Here is a 19,654-nt window from a genome sequence, read left to right on the forward strand (position 1 = left end):
TGTTGTTATTTGCAAGTTATTATGTTTTAAGTTTGTCTAATAAAGAACACCGAAATTCTAAGGTAGGTTTATCTCGTTTAGTAATTAAGGGAGTAAAGGGTCAAAAAAGTGTCATTTGTCAGTATATGAATATTAAATTCATATAATGCACATATTGTTTATAAGTATTTAAATTATAAAAAACTATTTACGATAACATTACTGAAACTCTAGTGGAGCAAATTAAAAATCCGTTAATAATTTATATTTTTTAATGCAAAATTTGTCTGCAGCTTCTCTAAATCCATCAAAGAGCGTGGAAGCTCTCATTGGAAGGACAGTGGAGTTAACTGGCATTCTAAGGTCAACCTTGCTTCGGTTCCTTGATAAAGATTCACTAGAAAAGAAGGAGTGATGTGACAAAGCCGTAATGAGAGTGTTTAGGAATGGTGATGCACAGTGGATTCGCATGGAAATATATGCGATTTACTGGCTGTCGTCAAACATTGCGCCGACAGACCCAACGATTTGCGTGAATGAAGATAAAAATATTTAACTCAAACTCATTAATTTGGGAGTTAAATTTTTTTATCTAACTTTATTTTGAATGTACCTGCACCTAGAGGGAAAAGAAGATCCATTTTGCACTGTAGCTCGAGGGACTACCAACAGGGCGTGGCAAGTAAACATTTTGGGGTAAAAAAATCCCTTCTTCCAAATATCGCACAATCCCACCAATCAGCGTAATAGTACATAGTACATACAACGATCAGCGTCAAAAAAGATGTATTGCAAGAGTTCCTTAGTAAACATGACTTTATTGTGAAGATACGTATAGAAGAAAACAACTATTTGAAGTTTTAAGAACCCATTCGTATGATAAAACTTATGTCGTAGAAAAAGTTATTAAAAAATCCGGTAATATACCCATCACATTACCACCTTATTATTACGATGTGAATGCTATAGAAATGATGTTTACCGAATTAGCAAATAAAGTTAGACAATAACACAAACCCACCTTATCACGTAATTAAAACTCAGTGTCACTTCATACTGGAGAGAAGTTGGAGGGAATGTGTTAATCATGCATTTGACATGGAAAATAGTTATAAAAAAACTTGATAAGATAAGAAAGGCAAGCTCTTCCTCTGCTAAAATATTTATTACAAAAAATTTATGAGCATTTGAATCCAATTGGAGTGAAGTTGGTGCAGTTATTAGGCTTGGAGGCTCCGCTGTACGAAATCCGACCCCAGGTCCAATCACTACAGCCGCCGTTGGCAGCGCACAAAATAAAGACAGGTACGCAATCGGTACCGCTGGTGGTAGCGGTTATCTCAGATATGTCCAACCCAGTGATGGGGATGTTGTTCTTGGGAGTACCGGTCGAACCGCCTCCCGCGTAATCTTCCTGCACGTTGATGATGTAATTGGTGATTCCTAAAAGGATCACAATGTCACCCCATCTTTCAGATAAATCAATGGTACCCACCTGTCATCTGGATGTTCCTGTAGGTGACGTTCTTTATAAAACCGGTACCACCGTCGGTGTGGGTTTTGACGTGGATACCGTTTCGAGAGTTCGACACCGACGAGTCTACGAAGGTGACGTTGCGAACCGTATTATCGGATCCGTTGTTCTGCCCGACGGACAAGCTGAGCCCGTGACCCCCAGAGCAGGTCAATTTCGAAAGATAGATATTGGCCCCTTGGTTCACGGCGACGCAATCGTCTTGGTTCTTGACGATTGCAGTCTCGATATTGATGTTGGTTGAATCAGAAATGTCGAAACCGTCGGTATTGTGACCCAATGCTTTCTGAAATCGTCCAACTGTAGAACGCAATACGGGATAAATTGCTAAAACTCACTGCGTCTCCTGCGGACACGTCGAGGGTCCAGTTTTGCAAAGTGGTACCCTCCGCACCATTGATCGATACGCATTGGTGCGGGCAGTTCAACAGGTTGACGTTTTTGAGGAGCGAGCCTCCTCTTGTCTGAATCCTAAGGAATTTGGGTTTGACCTTGCCTTTATCCCCTAAACCGTCCCAGTATTTGGCACCTTCGCCGTCGAATACCGAGTCTGTTGGATTTTTGGTAGTGACTACGTACCGCAGGTACAGAGAGGAATATACTTACTGGGGGCTTGGGTGACAGTGACATTGGTGCCTCTAATGACCACCAAGGGTCCCTTCCACTCGGAATACCCAAAAGTAATGGTTCCCGTAAGAGTTAACCTGGCGCCGCTGGTCAAACTGAGGTTCAAGGTCTAGTTGGCAGGCACGCTGATACTACCAATGCTAAGGTTCGTGCAGTTGGGCAACGCGTTGGCCACCTGGTCGTATGACGTCACCGTGCATGTGGCGTCCTGGGCCAAGACCATCCTGCCTAAGACGGAGAGGGATAGAAGTGCGGCGATTGGATACATCTCGAATACTCTTGCTGCGATAGTTTAGCGGTGCATATTTATAATTAAAACTGCGCTGATAAGTTGATATTACAAGTACTGCTCACGTCTAACGTAGTTTATTTTCGGCACGTGTGCAATAATTTTACTTTTCGCATATTTAAGTTCATGACAGTAATGTAAATAAAAAAAGTACCCGTAATGGTTTTCTAGATCTAATATTAGCTACTTGAAACACAAAGATTGCATTTGTTAAAAATTCAACTTATTTAATTGTCCGATATATGAACAACAATCAGCACTTTATAAGTGCAAAAACCATGTTATACAAAATGCGCACAAAGTCTATCGACAACTGATAGAGAGAGTAATTCTCAAATGACAGTGATATTTAATCTAATACTTCAAGCAAATACATTCAACTGAGACGCACAAAAGTTTGTACCATTAATAAAGGACGTCAACCATATCTCAGGAACCCTTAGCTCTATAACTTAAAAAAAATATTTGTAAGTAAATAGCCCAAGAGAAAAAACTGCCAATTATTTTCAAGTTCATAAAATGGCCGCTAGAAGGTGTAACCTCTACTATAAAATAGAATAAAGGAGTTATTTTTTTCTATTAGGTCAATTTAAAGGGGGGGGGGGCAAATATTGTTTTATAAAACCTTGAATAATTTTTTTTTGGCTAATCCGATTTCGACGAACTTAGTTTCATTTTAAAGAGTATTTATAGGGGCTTCGACTGGCAATTCAATATCACGTTATTAATTCTTTTACGAGTCTGCCGAAGGCGCTTCATTTCAAAAACTGCTATTTTTATAATTTTCTTGAAACTTTTAAATATAATGGTATAAGAATAAAAAAAACGAGATATAAATAAAAATGTGTTTATTAAAAATATTTTTCAACCGTAGTCTAGTAATACTACCACAGACGACAGACGTGACGTGGGATGCATGTATTTTTCACTAGAGTTAAATTTGATTTTGTCCTTCTTTGCCCATAATAATCGCCAATAATCAATAATAGTTAAAAAATGAGCTGTCAATATAATTTTTCTACTCCCGTCTGTAAAATACATAATTAGATACCGATCTAGTGTGCGGGAAGCGTCACTTTACCACATCAGTTGTATTTTCCACGGATCCGAGCCACTTCGGACATTTCCGAAATTTTACCGCACGTGTTTGGGAGCAATCGGATGATTTCGAAGATATTTCCCGCGCATTGAATTTAACGTTTGTCAATTCTGACGGCCTGTCAGTGAATGTATTCGTGTCGTTTGGCGAAAATGTACCCAAAAATTAAAGGTCCTAGAAAAAGTATAGTATGGAACACGTTCTGTAAACTTTTTGAGTCAGTCGTTTATTAAAAAATCGCTCCGCTCATGTCAGATAAATTCGTGAATCAAATGCCGTTTACCGCACTTGTTGCATAATATACTGTAAATTATATATTACATTTATTGTCAATATTGGAGGAAAGGGTAAAATAACTAAGTAGGCTTAGCTGTTGGCATGGTAACGACACGCCCAGACATCAATTCATTGAGGTATTTTCTAAATAATTCTTTTTTAATCTGGTATCCTCTCAATTATGTTTTATATATAAAAAAAATAAAAGTAGTATAGAACCTTTACTATAAATTATCATCCCGTCATAATATATCATCTCATGGTTATCTCTAATACTGCTTCTATTATACCAATGTAAAAAAATATTTTCAAATTAATTTTTATTTATTTCTGAGAGGGGAAAAACGATATTGCCATGCGGTATCGACTGATTGCTGTGTTTTTCTACGCCCTTTCATCCCCGCTAAAAATATTTATACTATTATAATTAAAATTTTCGAGAAAATCATAAAAGAATTAATATCGTAATAGTAACAAAGCAGTCGAAGCTCCTATAAATACTCTTTCAAACTAAATTAAGTTTCCTTATCTAGAGTAGATTATGCTAAAACAAACTTTGATATTAATTAATTTGGAATATTTTTGAAAATGGGGGGGGGTCTGTAAGTATTCTAAAAAAATAAAAAATCGCACTTGTAAGGGTCTACAAAAAACATCATTTTTCAAAAACTGTTTACGAGACCAAAAAAATTCTTGAACCATAAGAAGCAAAAAATACGGCTCTATAAACTTTTATTATATACAGGATGCACCGCAAATTCAAAAAAATGAAAAATGGGTAACCCTATTATTGAAAATTTTTTATAACTGAAAGACTATGATTCAGATCCCTCTTTCTTTGATATTGCGATATAGGCCGCATAGACTGCAAAAACTTTTGTATTTAAGGTTTTCACCAATTGTACAGGGTGTTGCCGATATCCCTGCTAAAAGAGAAATGTGCTAAGTATCCTAAATTTGCAGATATCAACTTCAAATTTTGCAGAGAAGTAAAAGTCCGTGTCCGCATTTAAACTGTAGAAATCGGGCGCAATCAAATTTTACCAAGTATTTTTTAAAAATAATTTAATTTTTTTTGGTAATTTTAACTTCCAGAAAAATATGTTTTCCTTCATCCGATTCTCAAAATTTTTTAACCCGCAGACGCAGGAAATCCAGTGCAATAACATTTATTTCGGGCATTTTTTGATTATATATAGGGTTTCCAAATTATAGGCAAAAATCAAAAAGACCTAGACCTAAAATTGTTCATTTAATTATTAGCCGCAAATCAAAAATCGTAAAAAATATGGTAAATTGGTTCAAAGGGTGTCACAGGCCGCATCAAGAGCTACAATTTTTGTATTTGCAGTTTCGGTCTATCACGTACGCTGTTCGGGATATTTGACAAAAACCATATTGAAATCGTTATTTCGGGGGCTGTCAAGCCACGATGACGTCATTAATTATTACGGCGCAATGCATGGTTTCAGAAAAAACTTACCACTTAATATTTTTAAAAAATTCTTGGACCAGGAAACGTGGAAGATCCAGTGCTATAACCTCTACTTCGAACTTTGTTTGAATCATATACAGGGTGTGTCGTTTATGGACAAAAAATCTAAAATATCCTACAAATTTCAATTTTTGTGGGTAAATTATTGGCGTTAAATGAAAAAGCTTTAAAGATGGGATAATTTTATTGGAACAGTATCGTAAACCTTGTCGTGAGAGAGTTTTAGGTTTCGTCAATTATCCAAGGCGCCAGAAATTTGAAAACATATCATTCGACAACGCAATTATTTGTGCAAATTTTAATATTTACCGATGTTTGCTGTGACTTTGAAGTTCGACGAGATGTGAAGGACATTTTATACAGGTGCATGCACAATTAAACTACATCGATTTTGTGAAAGTTACATAGTGGTCCGCGGGAGCACGATAGAAAAACAATGCGTCCCTTTACCACACGAAACCGCGAAGTTCTTTTCTTTTATAATAAAAAATTGCTTCGCCCTACGCGTTACGAACTTGCCGCGCCCACTGACGATTTTTTAAAAGCAATCTTGTTTAATGGGTACCCGGTACATATTCAAAACACATATGGCCAAAACTAACCAAAACTATAGTAGCAGCTCTTATTCCTGCCATTCCTGCAAACTTGTTGAAACTATTTTATACAAGAACATTTTAGCCCACATCTACTCCTGTCTAAGAGAAAAGCAACATCGCTTTTTATCTGAAAGGAAAAAGGAAATCGCAACAATCGAAAAAAACATTGAACTAATTTTTAATAAAATAGACAATGTCGCTTCGTATTTATCGCGCAGGAATTAATTTGTTGTTTACAAGGAAGTCGAATTTATGGATTACCTAGAGTTCTGCAAGGCCCCCCTCTTCTTTTTATCATTGATAAACGTTTTGCCAGGGACAGTTGAGGACTCGTATTTTTTGCTAATGATTTTAAATTGTATAGAGACATAAAGAACAAGAAAGACATACTTCCAAAAGGACTTACATAAAGTATACGAGTGATGGTGGCAAATCACTTATCATTCAACATCGAGAACTCCTTCTGCATGTCGATAGCTAGAAAAAAAAGTAAATTATTAATTGAGCTTTTTCCTCACAAAGACATTTATAAATTTAAGATCCTCGACGTAAAGGTTTATGGTTGGCAGAATAACGTATTCAATATTGTATTTAATTCCGTCTTTTTTGTAATCTGGTGAGAAATACCTAATTTTTAATATTTAACTTTTTAAGAAGCTTTAGAATTTCGAAAATGTTAGCAGCTTTGAAAAGTTTAGGCATATCCACTTTATAACCAGACACGAAAATATCTTCATTTTTTCTATTTAAAAATACATTACATTTTTTTGGGTCCTTGTTATTGTTCTCATTTTTCGCCATGTTGTTGACTTTGAGCATCATAGAATAAATTCGCGAATAATACTTAACTTTACCTTTACACGGGCACTATAGTTTATTATGGAATGATATTTTTTCACAGAATTTCTAAAGAATATCAAAAAAACATAACGATAAAAGTTAGTTGGATTCACTTATACTTCTAAAATATTATATTGCTATAAACAGACTGTTTCAAAACAAATGCCCAGAAATTAACCTGGGACTCCTTGTATAACATAAAGGCTAGTTTGCTAAATAAAAGTTTGGTCAAAATCTTTAGCTTGAAAACGGAAATGGATAAAACAATCATATATTAAGAATTGTAACTATTACCCCTATCATTCTGCTTAACTAAATTTAAGGAAAAAAATATGTTTTTATTTTATGTGTTATTTGGAAACTTTCTTATCAACTGATTTTTTTGTAATACTTATCATTTAGTGAGCTGCTGTCACTTCCTATTCCCATTTCCTTCCTTCCTATTTTTATTATGCTTTATTTGATATTGTTCAATTGGTTTAAATACCAAACACAAATAATTTAATTAAAATTTATTACCCACTAATTTAATTGTTCAATAATAAAAGTTTTAATTCAATAACCCCACAATAACCCCGTGCACTAAATTATAAATTCAATTTATCAATTCTGCTTACTGGTTGATATAAAAGAATAAGAAAAACTGCATAATTTGGGAGCATAAAGAATTGACAAAAAAAAATAGTTTTATATCGGTAAACGGTGTAGAATGTTGAATGAAATTCAACATGAAATTTTATTGATCATAAACTTTATGCGAGATAAAAGATGGCAAGAATTTTTATTGGATGTTTGTTATCACCATATTGTTCGATAAAAGACAGCTATTACGATCTTCTATTAAACATTCCTTACTACGAATTGACGTGCAGACATACAAGTGCACTTAAATGTATGTCCATGTATCGTTGATATTAGCGCGTCTTTCCTTGTTTTAAAGCGATAAATAAAAGTTTCATGTAGAAATATTATACGTCGGTTAAAAGTTTCGGATCAGTATATAAAAATATAAACCGCAGGTGAATTAACGTAAAAATTTTTGATATATAATAATATCTGTTAAGTCCAACTTTTCTATACCCTATTTCTTAATTTTTCAAAAACTTATGTGGGAAAACGTAAATTTTGTTTTTTTGCTCATACTATTCACAACGTCAAGACCTAAAATAAAATAAACTTTCTTAAAAAGCATGTTCATTTAAAACACCAAACAACGAAGTATGGGTTATAAAAAAATGTATATATATATATATATATATATATATATATATATATATATATATATATATATATATATATATATATATATATATATTGGATGGGCCCGCCCTTCCTCGGACCAGGGAGCTGCTTAGACTGACCAGGAGGGAGTGTAGAGCACTAACAGGGGCCTACACAGGACATTGCAGGCTTAGGAGGCATCTCTGCTTGCTAGGCATTGGAGACGACCCGGAGTGTAGGTGGTGCATGGAAGGGGAGGAGACCCCGTATCATCTGCTCACCGAGTGCCCTGCCTTGACATGGGCAAGATTGGGAGTCTTCGGAACGGCCCTGATCGATCCGGACTCAGTGCACGGTATTGGGCTAAAGGAGTTGCTGACCTTCTACAGGAGGGGCGGCATTCTGAACGCCCTCTAGAGCGGCCTGGGGGCACAATGGGCCCATCTGGTGGCCTAAGTGCTTGGACGCCCGCGAGGGCGCCCCCCTTTAATACCAATACCAATATATATATATATATATATATATATATATATATATATATATATATATATATATATATATATATGATGACACTATATTCCGGGATATCATCCGTTCGCTCGTTGAACTCCGACTGGAATCCTGCATCCGACTGGAATCCTGCAAATCTTGCATCCGACTGGAATCCTGCAGACGTTTCGCCAAAATCTCACTTGGCATCTTCAATGCTCGCGCTCCGAAAACACTTCGAACACTCGTATATATATATATATATATATATATATATATATATATATATATATATATATATATATATATATATATATATATATATATATATATATATATATATATATATATATATATATATATATATATATATATATATTCTCACGTATTGATTCACGGATGGAAAAATGTGATGACACTATATTCAGGGATATCATCCGTTCGCTCGTTGAACTCCGACTGGAATCCTGCATCCGACTGCAATCCTGCAAATCTTGCATCCGACTGGAATCCTGCAGACGTTTCGCCAAAATCTCACTTGGCATCTTCAATGCTCGCGCTCCGAAAACAGTGTTCGAAGTGTTTTCGGAGCGCGAGCATTGAAGATGCCAAGTGAGATTTTGGCGAAACGTCTGCAGGATTCCAGTCGGATGCAGGATTCCAGTCGGAGTTCAACGAACGAACGGATGATATCCCGGAGTATAGTGTCATCACATTTTTCCATCCGTGAATCAATATATTAATATATATATATATATATATATATATATATATATATATATATATATATATATATATATATATATATATATATATATATATATATATATATATCGAATCGACATTGCGGAGAGGGTCACTTTAATACTGATTGATTATGGAATGTTAAGCGTCTCATTTTTAGTTCTTCATCGTAGCCTTCCCGAAAAGAACATTTCACAATTCACAGAAGTTTGTTGAAAGTTATTACACGAAGAGCCAAAGTCATGATCATCGGCAGATGCAAAAATAGTCAACCGAAGAAGCGAATTGTAGCAGGATATGAAGTGATCTATTCTTTTAACTATTCAGCTCAATTTTCACCAACGGTGGAGAGTGCGTAGAAGAAGACGCCTTTTAATTACCACATACGCTGCTACTTACTGCTTTTAAAAAGTCGGACTCACAACGTATAAGGGCTTTTGAAATGTGGATCTATCATACAATGCATTGCAAAGCCTGAATGGAACACTACAAATATCACAATATTGACAAAACTGAACATTACCACTAGACTTGAAACAATTATTGATCAAAACATATTAAGATATTTTGGACATATCGCCACATAAAGCTACGGTTTTTAAAAAATTTTATGGGGACCCTTCAATCATATTAAGCAGCTTGGAGACTTTTGCAAAACTTATATACGTGTCTTGTAGTAAGATCGGAAAGCAAAGTAACTGGAAAATTAGTGGAAAACTATTGATGTTCAAATGTCACATGTCAATTATTCAAACATAACCTCAATTTAGAAGTTTAGAATTAAACCAAACATGCCTTTTAAAATTGTGCAAACCCCAGTAGTTGGGAAAATAGTACCGTTTTTTAGACGCATGAGAGTCCAGATTTCGTAGTTGGTGTAGAATAGTTATTAGCTGGTTTAAAATTGTTGAGGGTTTTATGGAATAAGCTATAAAACCCCAAGAGTAGAAGTATTGTAATAAGGTTTTTTGGAACGTTTTAAAACTTGAAGAAAAACTGAGGTATCCTACTCCAAAGGTTTGTAACACTAATGGTTTTCTTATAAATTATAAAAACTTATAAATATCCGTTACCAAATAATAACTTTGCAAACTTTGTCTAAAATTGCATGTTTTTCCTTCACCCCTTCACCCCCTTTCTTGCGGTACATGTTTCATGGGCCAAGCGGTACTTTATTCCCCAAATGAATATCGAAAACATTAAATCGAATCATATTTGGTCACGTATCAAACTCGATGGCCGTCGACCGTTATCTAGCAAACAAATAAGAAAAAAGAAACGTTCATACACAAAAACGCTTTTAGAAGTTTATTTTGAAACAGACGGAGGGGTCTTTCGCACCCGGCACGTCGTACAATTTCTGTTATCTGAGAATTCGTAAGTCCCTCAGCAGCAATCAACAGGATATGTTATTACACCTAAAGTCCCACGGAGACGCACGTTGAACTTTTTCGCAGTTTGTTTGCAGGAAGGCGAGCTTCGCTAAAAAATAAAAAAGGGATTTGTTCTTTCTTTCTTAAAATATTCCAAGCCCTCTGTACATTATAATTACCATAAACTTAATAGCAACTACACAATGATGGAAAGAAAAAATATATTTGGCAACAAAATTTCAAAATTATAATTCTAGAGAGAAGTGGAGTAAATTTTTTTAAAAATATTATAAAATCAAACATATAACTCTAACTAATTGTAATAATAATGTTGATCATATTAATATTTGTTGTATTTACTCTACTGCCTCTAATAGCTTGCCCTACCAAGAACTTCTTAACTTTTATGAAAATATTGATGAACAATTGAAATTTAGTTAATGTCATAATCTCATGGAGTTGTGCTTTATATCATCAACACTATCAACGGGAATAGATGGTATTGCAACTTTGTTGCCCCACAATTGTACGCAATATTTTCCACTTAATTAATGAGTGTCTCCTCATATTTTCCTGTACGGTGTAAAGAAGTTTTCTCTTTAAAGAAAGTAAGTGCATTTCTTGATATTTACATTTTTTAATCACGAGAAAATCGGGTTTTAGATCTGGTTATAGTTGTGATGTTATGATGATAATAAAATTACTGCCTTAGTTTACTTGATTTTAACAAACGTGATAAATCATGAAATACTTATTTCAATTCTTCGTCACATAGGATTCAGTGAAGTGTTTTGCTAATTCGAATTATACTTTTTAAATGACAATCCAGGTTTACAATATCATTACAGTTATGTGAAAATCATATTGATGCGGAAGACGTTGTACTTTTCTTTTTTTGATAATTGATAATAATAACAGATTTTGTTTCTGTTACTTAACATGTGTGTATTTAATCTTAATAAGTCATCAATGATGATATTTGGAAACGACATTCAAATTGATAATATTAAAAGCAATTTAAAATTCTATATCTCTCTTTTGATTTTTCGTAGCAGTCGCAAACGTTGGCATTTGGCATTTCCACCCTTCAATTATATTTGAACTAAGTGTTCAAAAAGTTCAAAAACTCTTGTCTTAGACTGGTTTATGGAGTTAGACGAATAACTCATATTTCACCACATCTGATTGACTCAGGCTGATTCAATATGTTTAATCAATATAAACTTCATTATTGCAAAACCATTCAATGTGCGACACCGCTTTATCTGTACATAAAGTTATTCCACGCCATCGAAATAAGCGTTTGAAAAAGTCCTTCTCATACCAATACGGAAAAATGAGTTTTAAAATTGCCTTTTGGGTGAGCAAGATTTCATCTTCGATTGTACCAAATCATAACATTACTTAGATACTTGTCCTTAATTCCCTCCAACTCTCAGCGTTGTCTGTTTCCCTGTCTGCCTGTTAATTTTATGTTAAATTTTGGGCTGTAACAGTATTTGGCAGTGCTGTGAGTTTTGTACTCCTTTGCTACCAAATTTAATTAGAGATATAATTTTCTCAATGATGTTAGTTAAGGCAACAAGGATAAAACAGACAAGTTCAGTTGGTTAGATCGTTTGGCACCTGTCAGATGAACTTTGAGCTGTCAATAGATTTATCTCGAAGTTCTAATCAATGAATAAATTTAGTCATCGGTTAAACTCTAGTTTAATTGTTTTGTTTGAACATTTTCTTGTTATTTTGAGTTTTGTTGAGTTTGCTTTTATGTATTTTTCATATAATATTATCACAGCCCATGGGTGCGTGGTTTCCGAGGTTGAGCTCTAGACAAAAATTCGCTATACAAAAGACTAATTTCATTGGCTACTAAACTTACCTGGCAATATCACACACACAAATATCAAGTTCATAAATACTCTATCTTTTTTGAAATATTTTTGCACACAATTCTCAGAAAAAAATGTCTGAGAATGCTTTCAAAGACTTCACAAAACCGTTCAAGCTAAAAAAAAACTATTAACTCAATGAAACCACGTTTCTAATGTCTACTTAAAGGAGGAATAATTTTATCTTTTTAGGGACAAACTTCTGTGAATTGTGAAATGTTCTTTTCGGGAAGGCTACGATGAAGAACTAAAAATGAGACGCTTAACATTCCATAATCAATCAGTATTAAAGTGACCCTCTCCGCAATGTCGATTCGATATATATATATATATATATATATATATATATATATATATATATATATATATATATATATATATATATATATATATATATATCGAATCGACATTGCGGAGAGGGTCACTTTAATACTGATTGATTATGGAATGTTAAGCGTCTCATTTTTAGTTCTTCATCGTAGCCTTCCCGAAAAGAACATTTCACAATTCACAGAAGTTTGTCCCTAAAAAGATAAAATTATTCCTCCTTTAAGTAGACATTAGAAACGTGGTTTCATTGAGTTAATAGTTTTTTTTTAGCTTGAACGGTTTTGTGAAGTCTTTGAAAGCATTCTCAGACATTTTTTTCTGAGAATTGTGTGCAAAAATATTTCAAAAAAGATAGAGTATTTATGAACTTGATATTTGTGTGTGTGATATTGCCAGGTAAGTTTAGTAGCCAATGAAATTAGTCTTTTGTATAGCGAATTTTTGTCTAGAGCTCAACCTCGGAAACCACGCACCCATGGGCTGTGATAATATTATATGAAAAATACATAAAAGCAAACTCAACAAAACTCAAAATAACAAGAAAATGTTCAAACAAAACAATTAAACTAGAGTTTAACCGATGACTAAATTTATTCATTGATTAGAACTTCGAGATAAATCTATTGACAGCTCAAAGTTCATCTGACAGGTGCCAAACGATCTAACCAACTGAACTTGTCTGTTTTATCCTTGTTGCCTTAACTAACATCATTGAGAAAATTATATCTCTAATTAAATTTGGTAGCAAAGGAGTACAAAACTCACAGCACTGCCAAATACTGTTACAGCCCAAAATTTAACATAAAATTAACAGGCAGACAGGGAAACAGACAACGCTGAGAGTTGGAGGGAATTAAGGACAAGTATCTAAGTAATGTTATGATTTGGTACAATCGAAGATGAAATCTTGCTCACCCAAAAGGCAATTTTAAAACTCATTTTTCCGTATTGGTATGAGAAGGACTTTTTCAAACGCTTATTTCGATGGCGTGGAATAACTTTATGTACAGATAAAGCGGTGTCGCACATTGAATGGTTTTGCAATAATGAAGTTTATATTGATTAAACATATTGAATCAGCCTGAGTCAATCAGATGTGGTGAAATATGAGTTATTCGTCTAACTCCATAAACCAGTCTAAGACAAGAGTTTTTGAACTTTTTGAACACTTAGTTCAAATATAATTGAAGGGTGGAAATGCCAAATGCCAACGTTTGCGACTGCTACGAAAAATCAAAAGAGAGATATAGAATTTTAAATTGCTTTTAATATTATCAATTTGAATGTCGTTTCCAAATATCATCATTGATGACTTATTAAGATTAAATACACACATGTTAAGTAACAGAAACAAAATCTGTTATTATTATCAATTATCAAAAAAAGAAAAGTACAACGTCTTCCGCATCAATATGATTTTCACATAACTGTAATGATATTGTAAACCTGGATTGTCATTTAAAAAGTATAATTCGAATTAGCAAAACACTTCACTGAATCCTATGTGACGAAGAATTGAAATAAGTATTTCATGATTTATCACGTTTGTTAAAATCAAGTAAACTAAGGCAGTAATTTTATTATCATCATAACATCACAACTATAACCAGATCTAAAACCCGATTTTCTCGTGATTAAAAAATGTAAATATCAAGAAATGCACTTACTTTCTTTAAAGAGAAAACTTCTTTACACCGTACAGGAAAATATGAGGAGACACTCATTAATTAAGTGGAAAATATTGCGTACAATTGTGGGGCAACAAAGTTGCAATACCATCTATTCCCGTTGATAGTGTTGATGATATAAAGCACAACTCCATGAGATTATGACATTAACTAAATTTCAATTGTTCATCAATATTTTCATAAAAGTTAAGAAGTTCTTGGTAGGGCAAGCTATTAGAGGCAGTAGAGTAAATACAACAAATATTAATATGATCAACATTATTATTACAATTAGTTAGAGTTATATGTTTGATTTTATAATATTTTTAAAAAAATTTACTCCACTTCTCTCTAGAATTATAATTTTGAAATTTTGTTGCCAAATATATTTTTTCTTTCCATCATTGTGTAGTTGCTATTAAGTTTATGGTAATTATAATGTACAGAGGGCTTGGAATATTTTAAGAAAGAAAGAACAAATCCCTTTTTTATTTTTTAGCGAAGCTCGCCTTCCTGCAAACAAACTGCGAAAAAGTTCAACGTGCGTCTCCGTGGGACTTTAGGTGTAATAACATATCCTGTTGATTGCTGCTGAGGGACTTACGAATTCTCAGATAACAGAAATTGTACGACGTGCCGGGTGCGAAAGACCCCTCCGTCTGTTTCAAAATAAACTTCTAAAAGCGTTTTTGTGTATGAACGTTTCTTTTTTCTTATTTGTTTGCTAGATAACGGTCGACGGCCATCGAGTTTGATACGTGACCAAATATGATTCGATTTAATGTTTTCGATATTCATTTGGGGAATAAAGTACCGCTTGGCCCATGAAACATGTACCGCAAGAAAGGGGGTGAAGGGGTGAAGGAAAAACATGCAATTTTAGACAAAGTTTGCAAAGTTATTATTTGGTAACGGATATTTATAAGTTTTTATAATTTATAAGAAAACCATTAGTGTTACAAACCTTTGGAGTAGGATACCTCAGTTTTTCTTCAAGTTTTAAAACGTTCCAAAAAACCTTATTACAATACTTCTACTCTTGGGGTTTTATAGCTTATTCCATAAAACCCTCAACAATTTTAAACCAGCTAATAACTATTCTACACCAACTACGAAATCTGGACTCTCATGCGTCTAAAAAACGGTACTATTTTCCCAACTACTGGGGTTTGCACAATTTTAAAAGGCATGTTTGGTTTAATTCTAAACTTCTAAATTGAGGTTATGTTTGAATAATTGACATGTGACATTTGAACATCAATAGTTTTCCACTAATTTTCCAGTTACTTTGCTTTCCGATCTTACTACAAGACACGTATATAAGTTTTGCAAAAGTCTCCAAGCTGCTTAATATGATTGAAGGGTCCCCATAAAATTTTTTAAAAACCGTAGCTTTATGTGGCGATATGTCCAAAATATCTTAATATGTTTTGATCAATAATTGTTTCAAGTCTAGTGGTAATGTTCAGTTTTGTCAATATTGTGATATTTGTAGTGTTCCATTCAGGCTTTGCAATGCATTGTATGATAGATCCACATTTCAAAAGCCCTTATACGTTGTGAGTCCGACTTTTTAAAAGCAGTAAGTAGCAGCGTATGTGGTAATTAAAAGGCGTCTTCTTCTACGCACTCTCCACCGTTGGTGAAAATTGAGCTGAATAGTTAAAAGAATAGATCACTTCATATCCTGCTACAATTCGCTTCTTCGGTTGACTATTTTTGCATCTGCCGATGATCATGACTTTGGCTCTTCGTGTAATAACTTTCAATAAATATCCTCTATGTTCGAGTTCATTTAAGGACGCTAATATTAAGGTATCGTCAGCATAGCGAAGATTGCTCATTTGTTTTCCTCAAGAATTTTAATATAATCGAATAAGATTTGATGTACGGTTTCATGTTCGTCTTCGGGAACTGCTGATGATGTAATTTCTCGCAGCCTAAAGTCTCTTTCATGTTGTTTTATCCTAGTTGATATGTTTCTAATGTATTATGTGCCTATATTTATAGACTGCTGTAAACTTTTGATATGTGGTCAGTGATGTTTTGAATGTAAGTAAGGACCTAGTGGGATTGCTGCTAGATTCCTCCTTCATCAATTGCTGATAAATCCAAATTGCTGACGTTTCGCCGATCATCCTGTTGACTTAACTGAACTTAACTGAAACTGAAAAACTGCTTTAGCTTGAGTGAAACTGACTCTGAAAACCTTTTTTAGCTTAACTGAAACTGAAAAACTGTTTTAGTTTCAGTTAAGCTCTGAAAAAGCAAACTGAATAATTGATGCAAGCAAGATTTGTAATTAGTAGCGGAAAGTTAATTTTAAGTTTTTTTAAATGATTCAAAGATATATAATAATTAAACCATTAAGTTTTAATAACATTTTCTATGACCATTGAATTATCACAATAAAATAAATCAGTTGCCTCAAAGAAAAATGAAATAATCAGGTTAACAAAGATGTTTCGACTAGCATGAAAGTTGTCTCTTGTCATATTTCTTAAAAGTGTGTACAAACCTCTTTTACCCCTTTTTAAATGTTAATCGGGTTTCCCTTCCTACTGCTTGCTTTTGGTTACCCAAATTTGTAGTTTGTAATTTATTAAATATTAACCGGTGCTGCTTTGCAATTCGTGGGCGTACAGTGTCCATAAATCTTCCTGTTTGTCACGAGAAATGGATACAGGAAAGAGTTTTAAGGATTTCGGAGTAAAAAATGTCTCATTCCCGAATCACCCTCCTTACAATTTCGCCCACTCGAAATCGTTTAAATGGAATCTCAGGAAGTTCTTTTTTCTTAAATTAATCAATCAAGTTACATTTCTTTTTAAATTAAAATCAGACTTATTCATATAAATCGCCCAATTTTTGTAATCATTAATATGAAAATAAATAATCACAATAAATTTAATTATACAGGGTGTTTTAAAAGTCATCGACAACATTTTGTGAATTTTGCGAGTTTTTCTATTTTTGCAAGAAGATTTTCCGTTGGGTTTGGGTAAACAACGAAAAATGACAAGGATTTAATATTTTCTTCAAAATCGATCTTAAATAATTTCCTAAAAAACAACAAAAATATCTGTTTTGTTGAGCATTATATGCCCTTAAAGAATCAATATTGTTCTTTTGTGTATATTGAGGTGTTTGTTTTCTTCATTTGTTGTCTTGATTTCTTGGAAATGGCTCGCATGATGAAAATTTTGAATGAGAGAAAATTCAGTTTCCTACAATAATATTCAGATGAATCGTGTGGCTAATGTGACGAAATAATGAGATTAGGGCAAAAAAATTGACCATACAAATGATGATTCCCATTAAATACAGTGTTGTGAAGATACCTCTATATTTTGGCTATGTAAATAAATATAGATTTCAAGTCTTGCATAATTGATGGTTCACATATCTGAAGATGCTAAACTGCGAATCCACAAACAGGATCAATTTTCGATATTTTACTTATCGTAAGGGAAATCGGAAAAAGTTATTTTCACATTATTCCAAATACTATGACATAATTCGCATTTTTAGTTTTTTTCGTTACTTTCGTTAATGTACAACATTATTAAAATTTGCTATTTTTATTCATTGTGCCATTGGAAGAAAAATCTCAACAATATGCTCAATTTACTGGCGTAGTTCATGTAATTTAAAATCTTCAGTTCAATAAATAACACCAACACCAAGGAATAATTACGTCATTATAAGAAAGCAATATTTTTACTGGGTCAATAATTTAATTTAAGAACATAATTAAACCAACAATTTTCATAGTACAAATGACAATTTATCAAATGTCATCTAGCTCGACTAGTTTAGTTACATTTTTCAATTCTGTCAGGATACTATTTTGCTAAGAGACTTGTATTATTTTTTCACAAAATTCATTTCGATTTCTGGGCCGTTTTTTTATCACCCATTAAAAATAAAAATCGAGAGGTGTAATATGAGGGGACCTCTATCTACTTGGAATACATAAGCTATCGCACATTGAGATGAATATTTTCTATAGTATTCAATAATTTCAGATCAAAAAACTTAATTAAACGACCAATGGTGTGGGATTTTGGTCCCCCAAAATCCCACACCATTGACTGATTCTTACAATACATAATCCAGTGGGGATTGACATAACATAACCTTTTTTTGGTTTATAGGGCTCGATTTTGTAATGATTTGATGATTCACCTTCTGATTTCATCATTGCTAATATTTAGCTGAGGTGCGTGGATTTGCTCAATTTCCGCCAGTATATCGTTATCCTCAGAATACATATATTAGCCCAGTTTGGCCGTTCTGATGGATTTAAATAACACTGCCAGTTTAATTAAAAAGTGCATTTATAGCGGCTGCTTTTCAATGTGTAATTAGAGTAAGTACTCCTGTTAAATTCTGAAGCAAGGATCGGATTATTTCGATTTAATTAATTAATTAATTTTAAAAAACTAACAATACGAATTTTGTCAAAAAATGTGGTATGTGAAGTTATAATAATATTCGGATTAACTTTCTCAAATAACTTATTCCCATATTTATAACGCGATGCAAAATATCAACTATTAGCCTGTATTACTGTGCAAAATATCAAATCTGTATTAATTTATATAAGCAAAATATAGGAGTGTCTGCGGTTTTTATTATTTCGTTAATTTTTTCAATAAATTTCACAGTTTTTAAATCGTTGTTCACCATGAGGATACTCTGACTGTGTACTTTAAAGAACAGAAGAGCTAATACAAAGCCTTGTACATATAAATAATAATTCTCAAATTTTACTAACTTTTTTTTTCAAAACAACTTTATCATTATCATTAGCCAAGTCTAGCTTTAAGCACACAGTAATGCATCTTGCCATACACTATTCAAACCTTATTGAAAATCAAACGGAATATTACCGTGGACATACTTTTTCTTGTAATAAGTATTACAACAAAAGCACACAGGCAAGTTATAACACTTTCAAGAAGTATATCAAAATACATAAAACTAAAAAACTTCGACCATCATTTTAAAATATAAAGGATGTTTTCTAAATTATTGTCAGTAATTAAGGGGGCGATTTTTGGGTCCATTTTAAAAAGAAAACGTCTTAACTTTGGAGATACAGGGTAGTAGTTTCAAAAATAAAATAATATGTATAATACCACTTTAGATATTTTAGTAAAATTTGGCGCACATGTAATATGTATCGAGAGGCATTATTTAG

The 19,654-nt window shown here is 33.3% G+C and overlaps 1 protein-coding gene across 1 annotated transcript; it reads right to left on the minus strand.

The window, feature by feature from the left end:
• Window positions 1-1,123: 1,123 nt before the first annotated feature.
• LOC132703411 (polygalacturonase-like) lies at window positions 1,124-2,431 on the minus strand. Its single transcript, XM_060672656.1, is given in 4 exon segments — window positions 1,124-1,422; window positions 1,475-1,799; window positions 1,852-2,063; window positions 2,120-2,431. Coding segments are annotated over 4 exon segments (1,092 nt in total). The 5' UTR covers window positions 2,409-2,431; the 3' UTR covers window positions 1,124-1,156.
• Window positions 2,432-19,654: the final 17,223 nt, after the last annotated feature.

The sequence above is a fragment of the Cylas formicarius genome, unplaced genomic scaffold (genome assembly GCF_029955315.1).
Source record: "Cylas formicarius isolate icCylForm1 unplaced genomic scaffold, icCylForm1.1 PGA_scaffold_6__28_contigs__length_40554024, whole genome shotgun sequence".
In the NCBI taxonomy this organism is placed as follows: domain Eukaryota; kingdom Metazoa; phylum Arthropoda; class Insecta; order Coleoptera; family Brentidae; genus Cylas; species Cylas formicarius.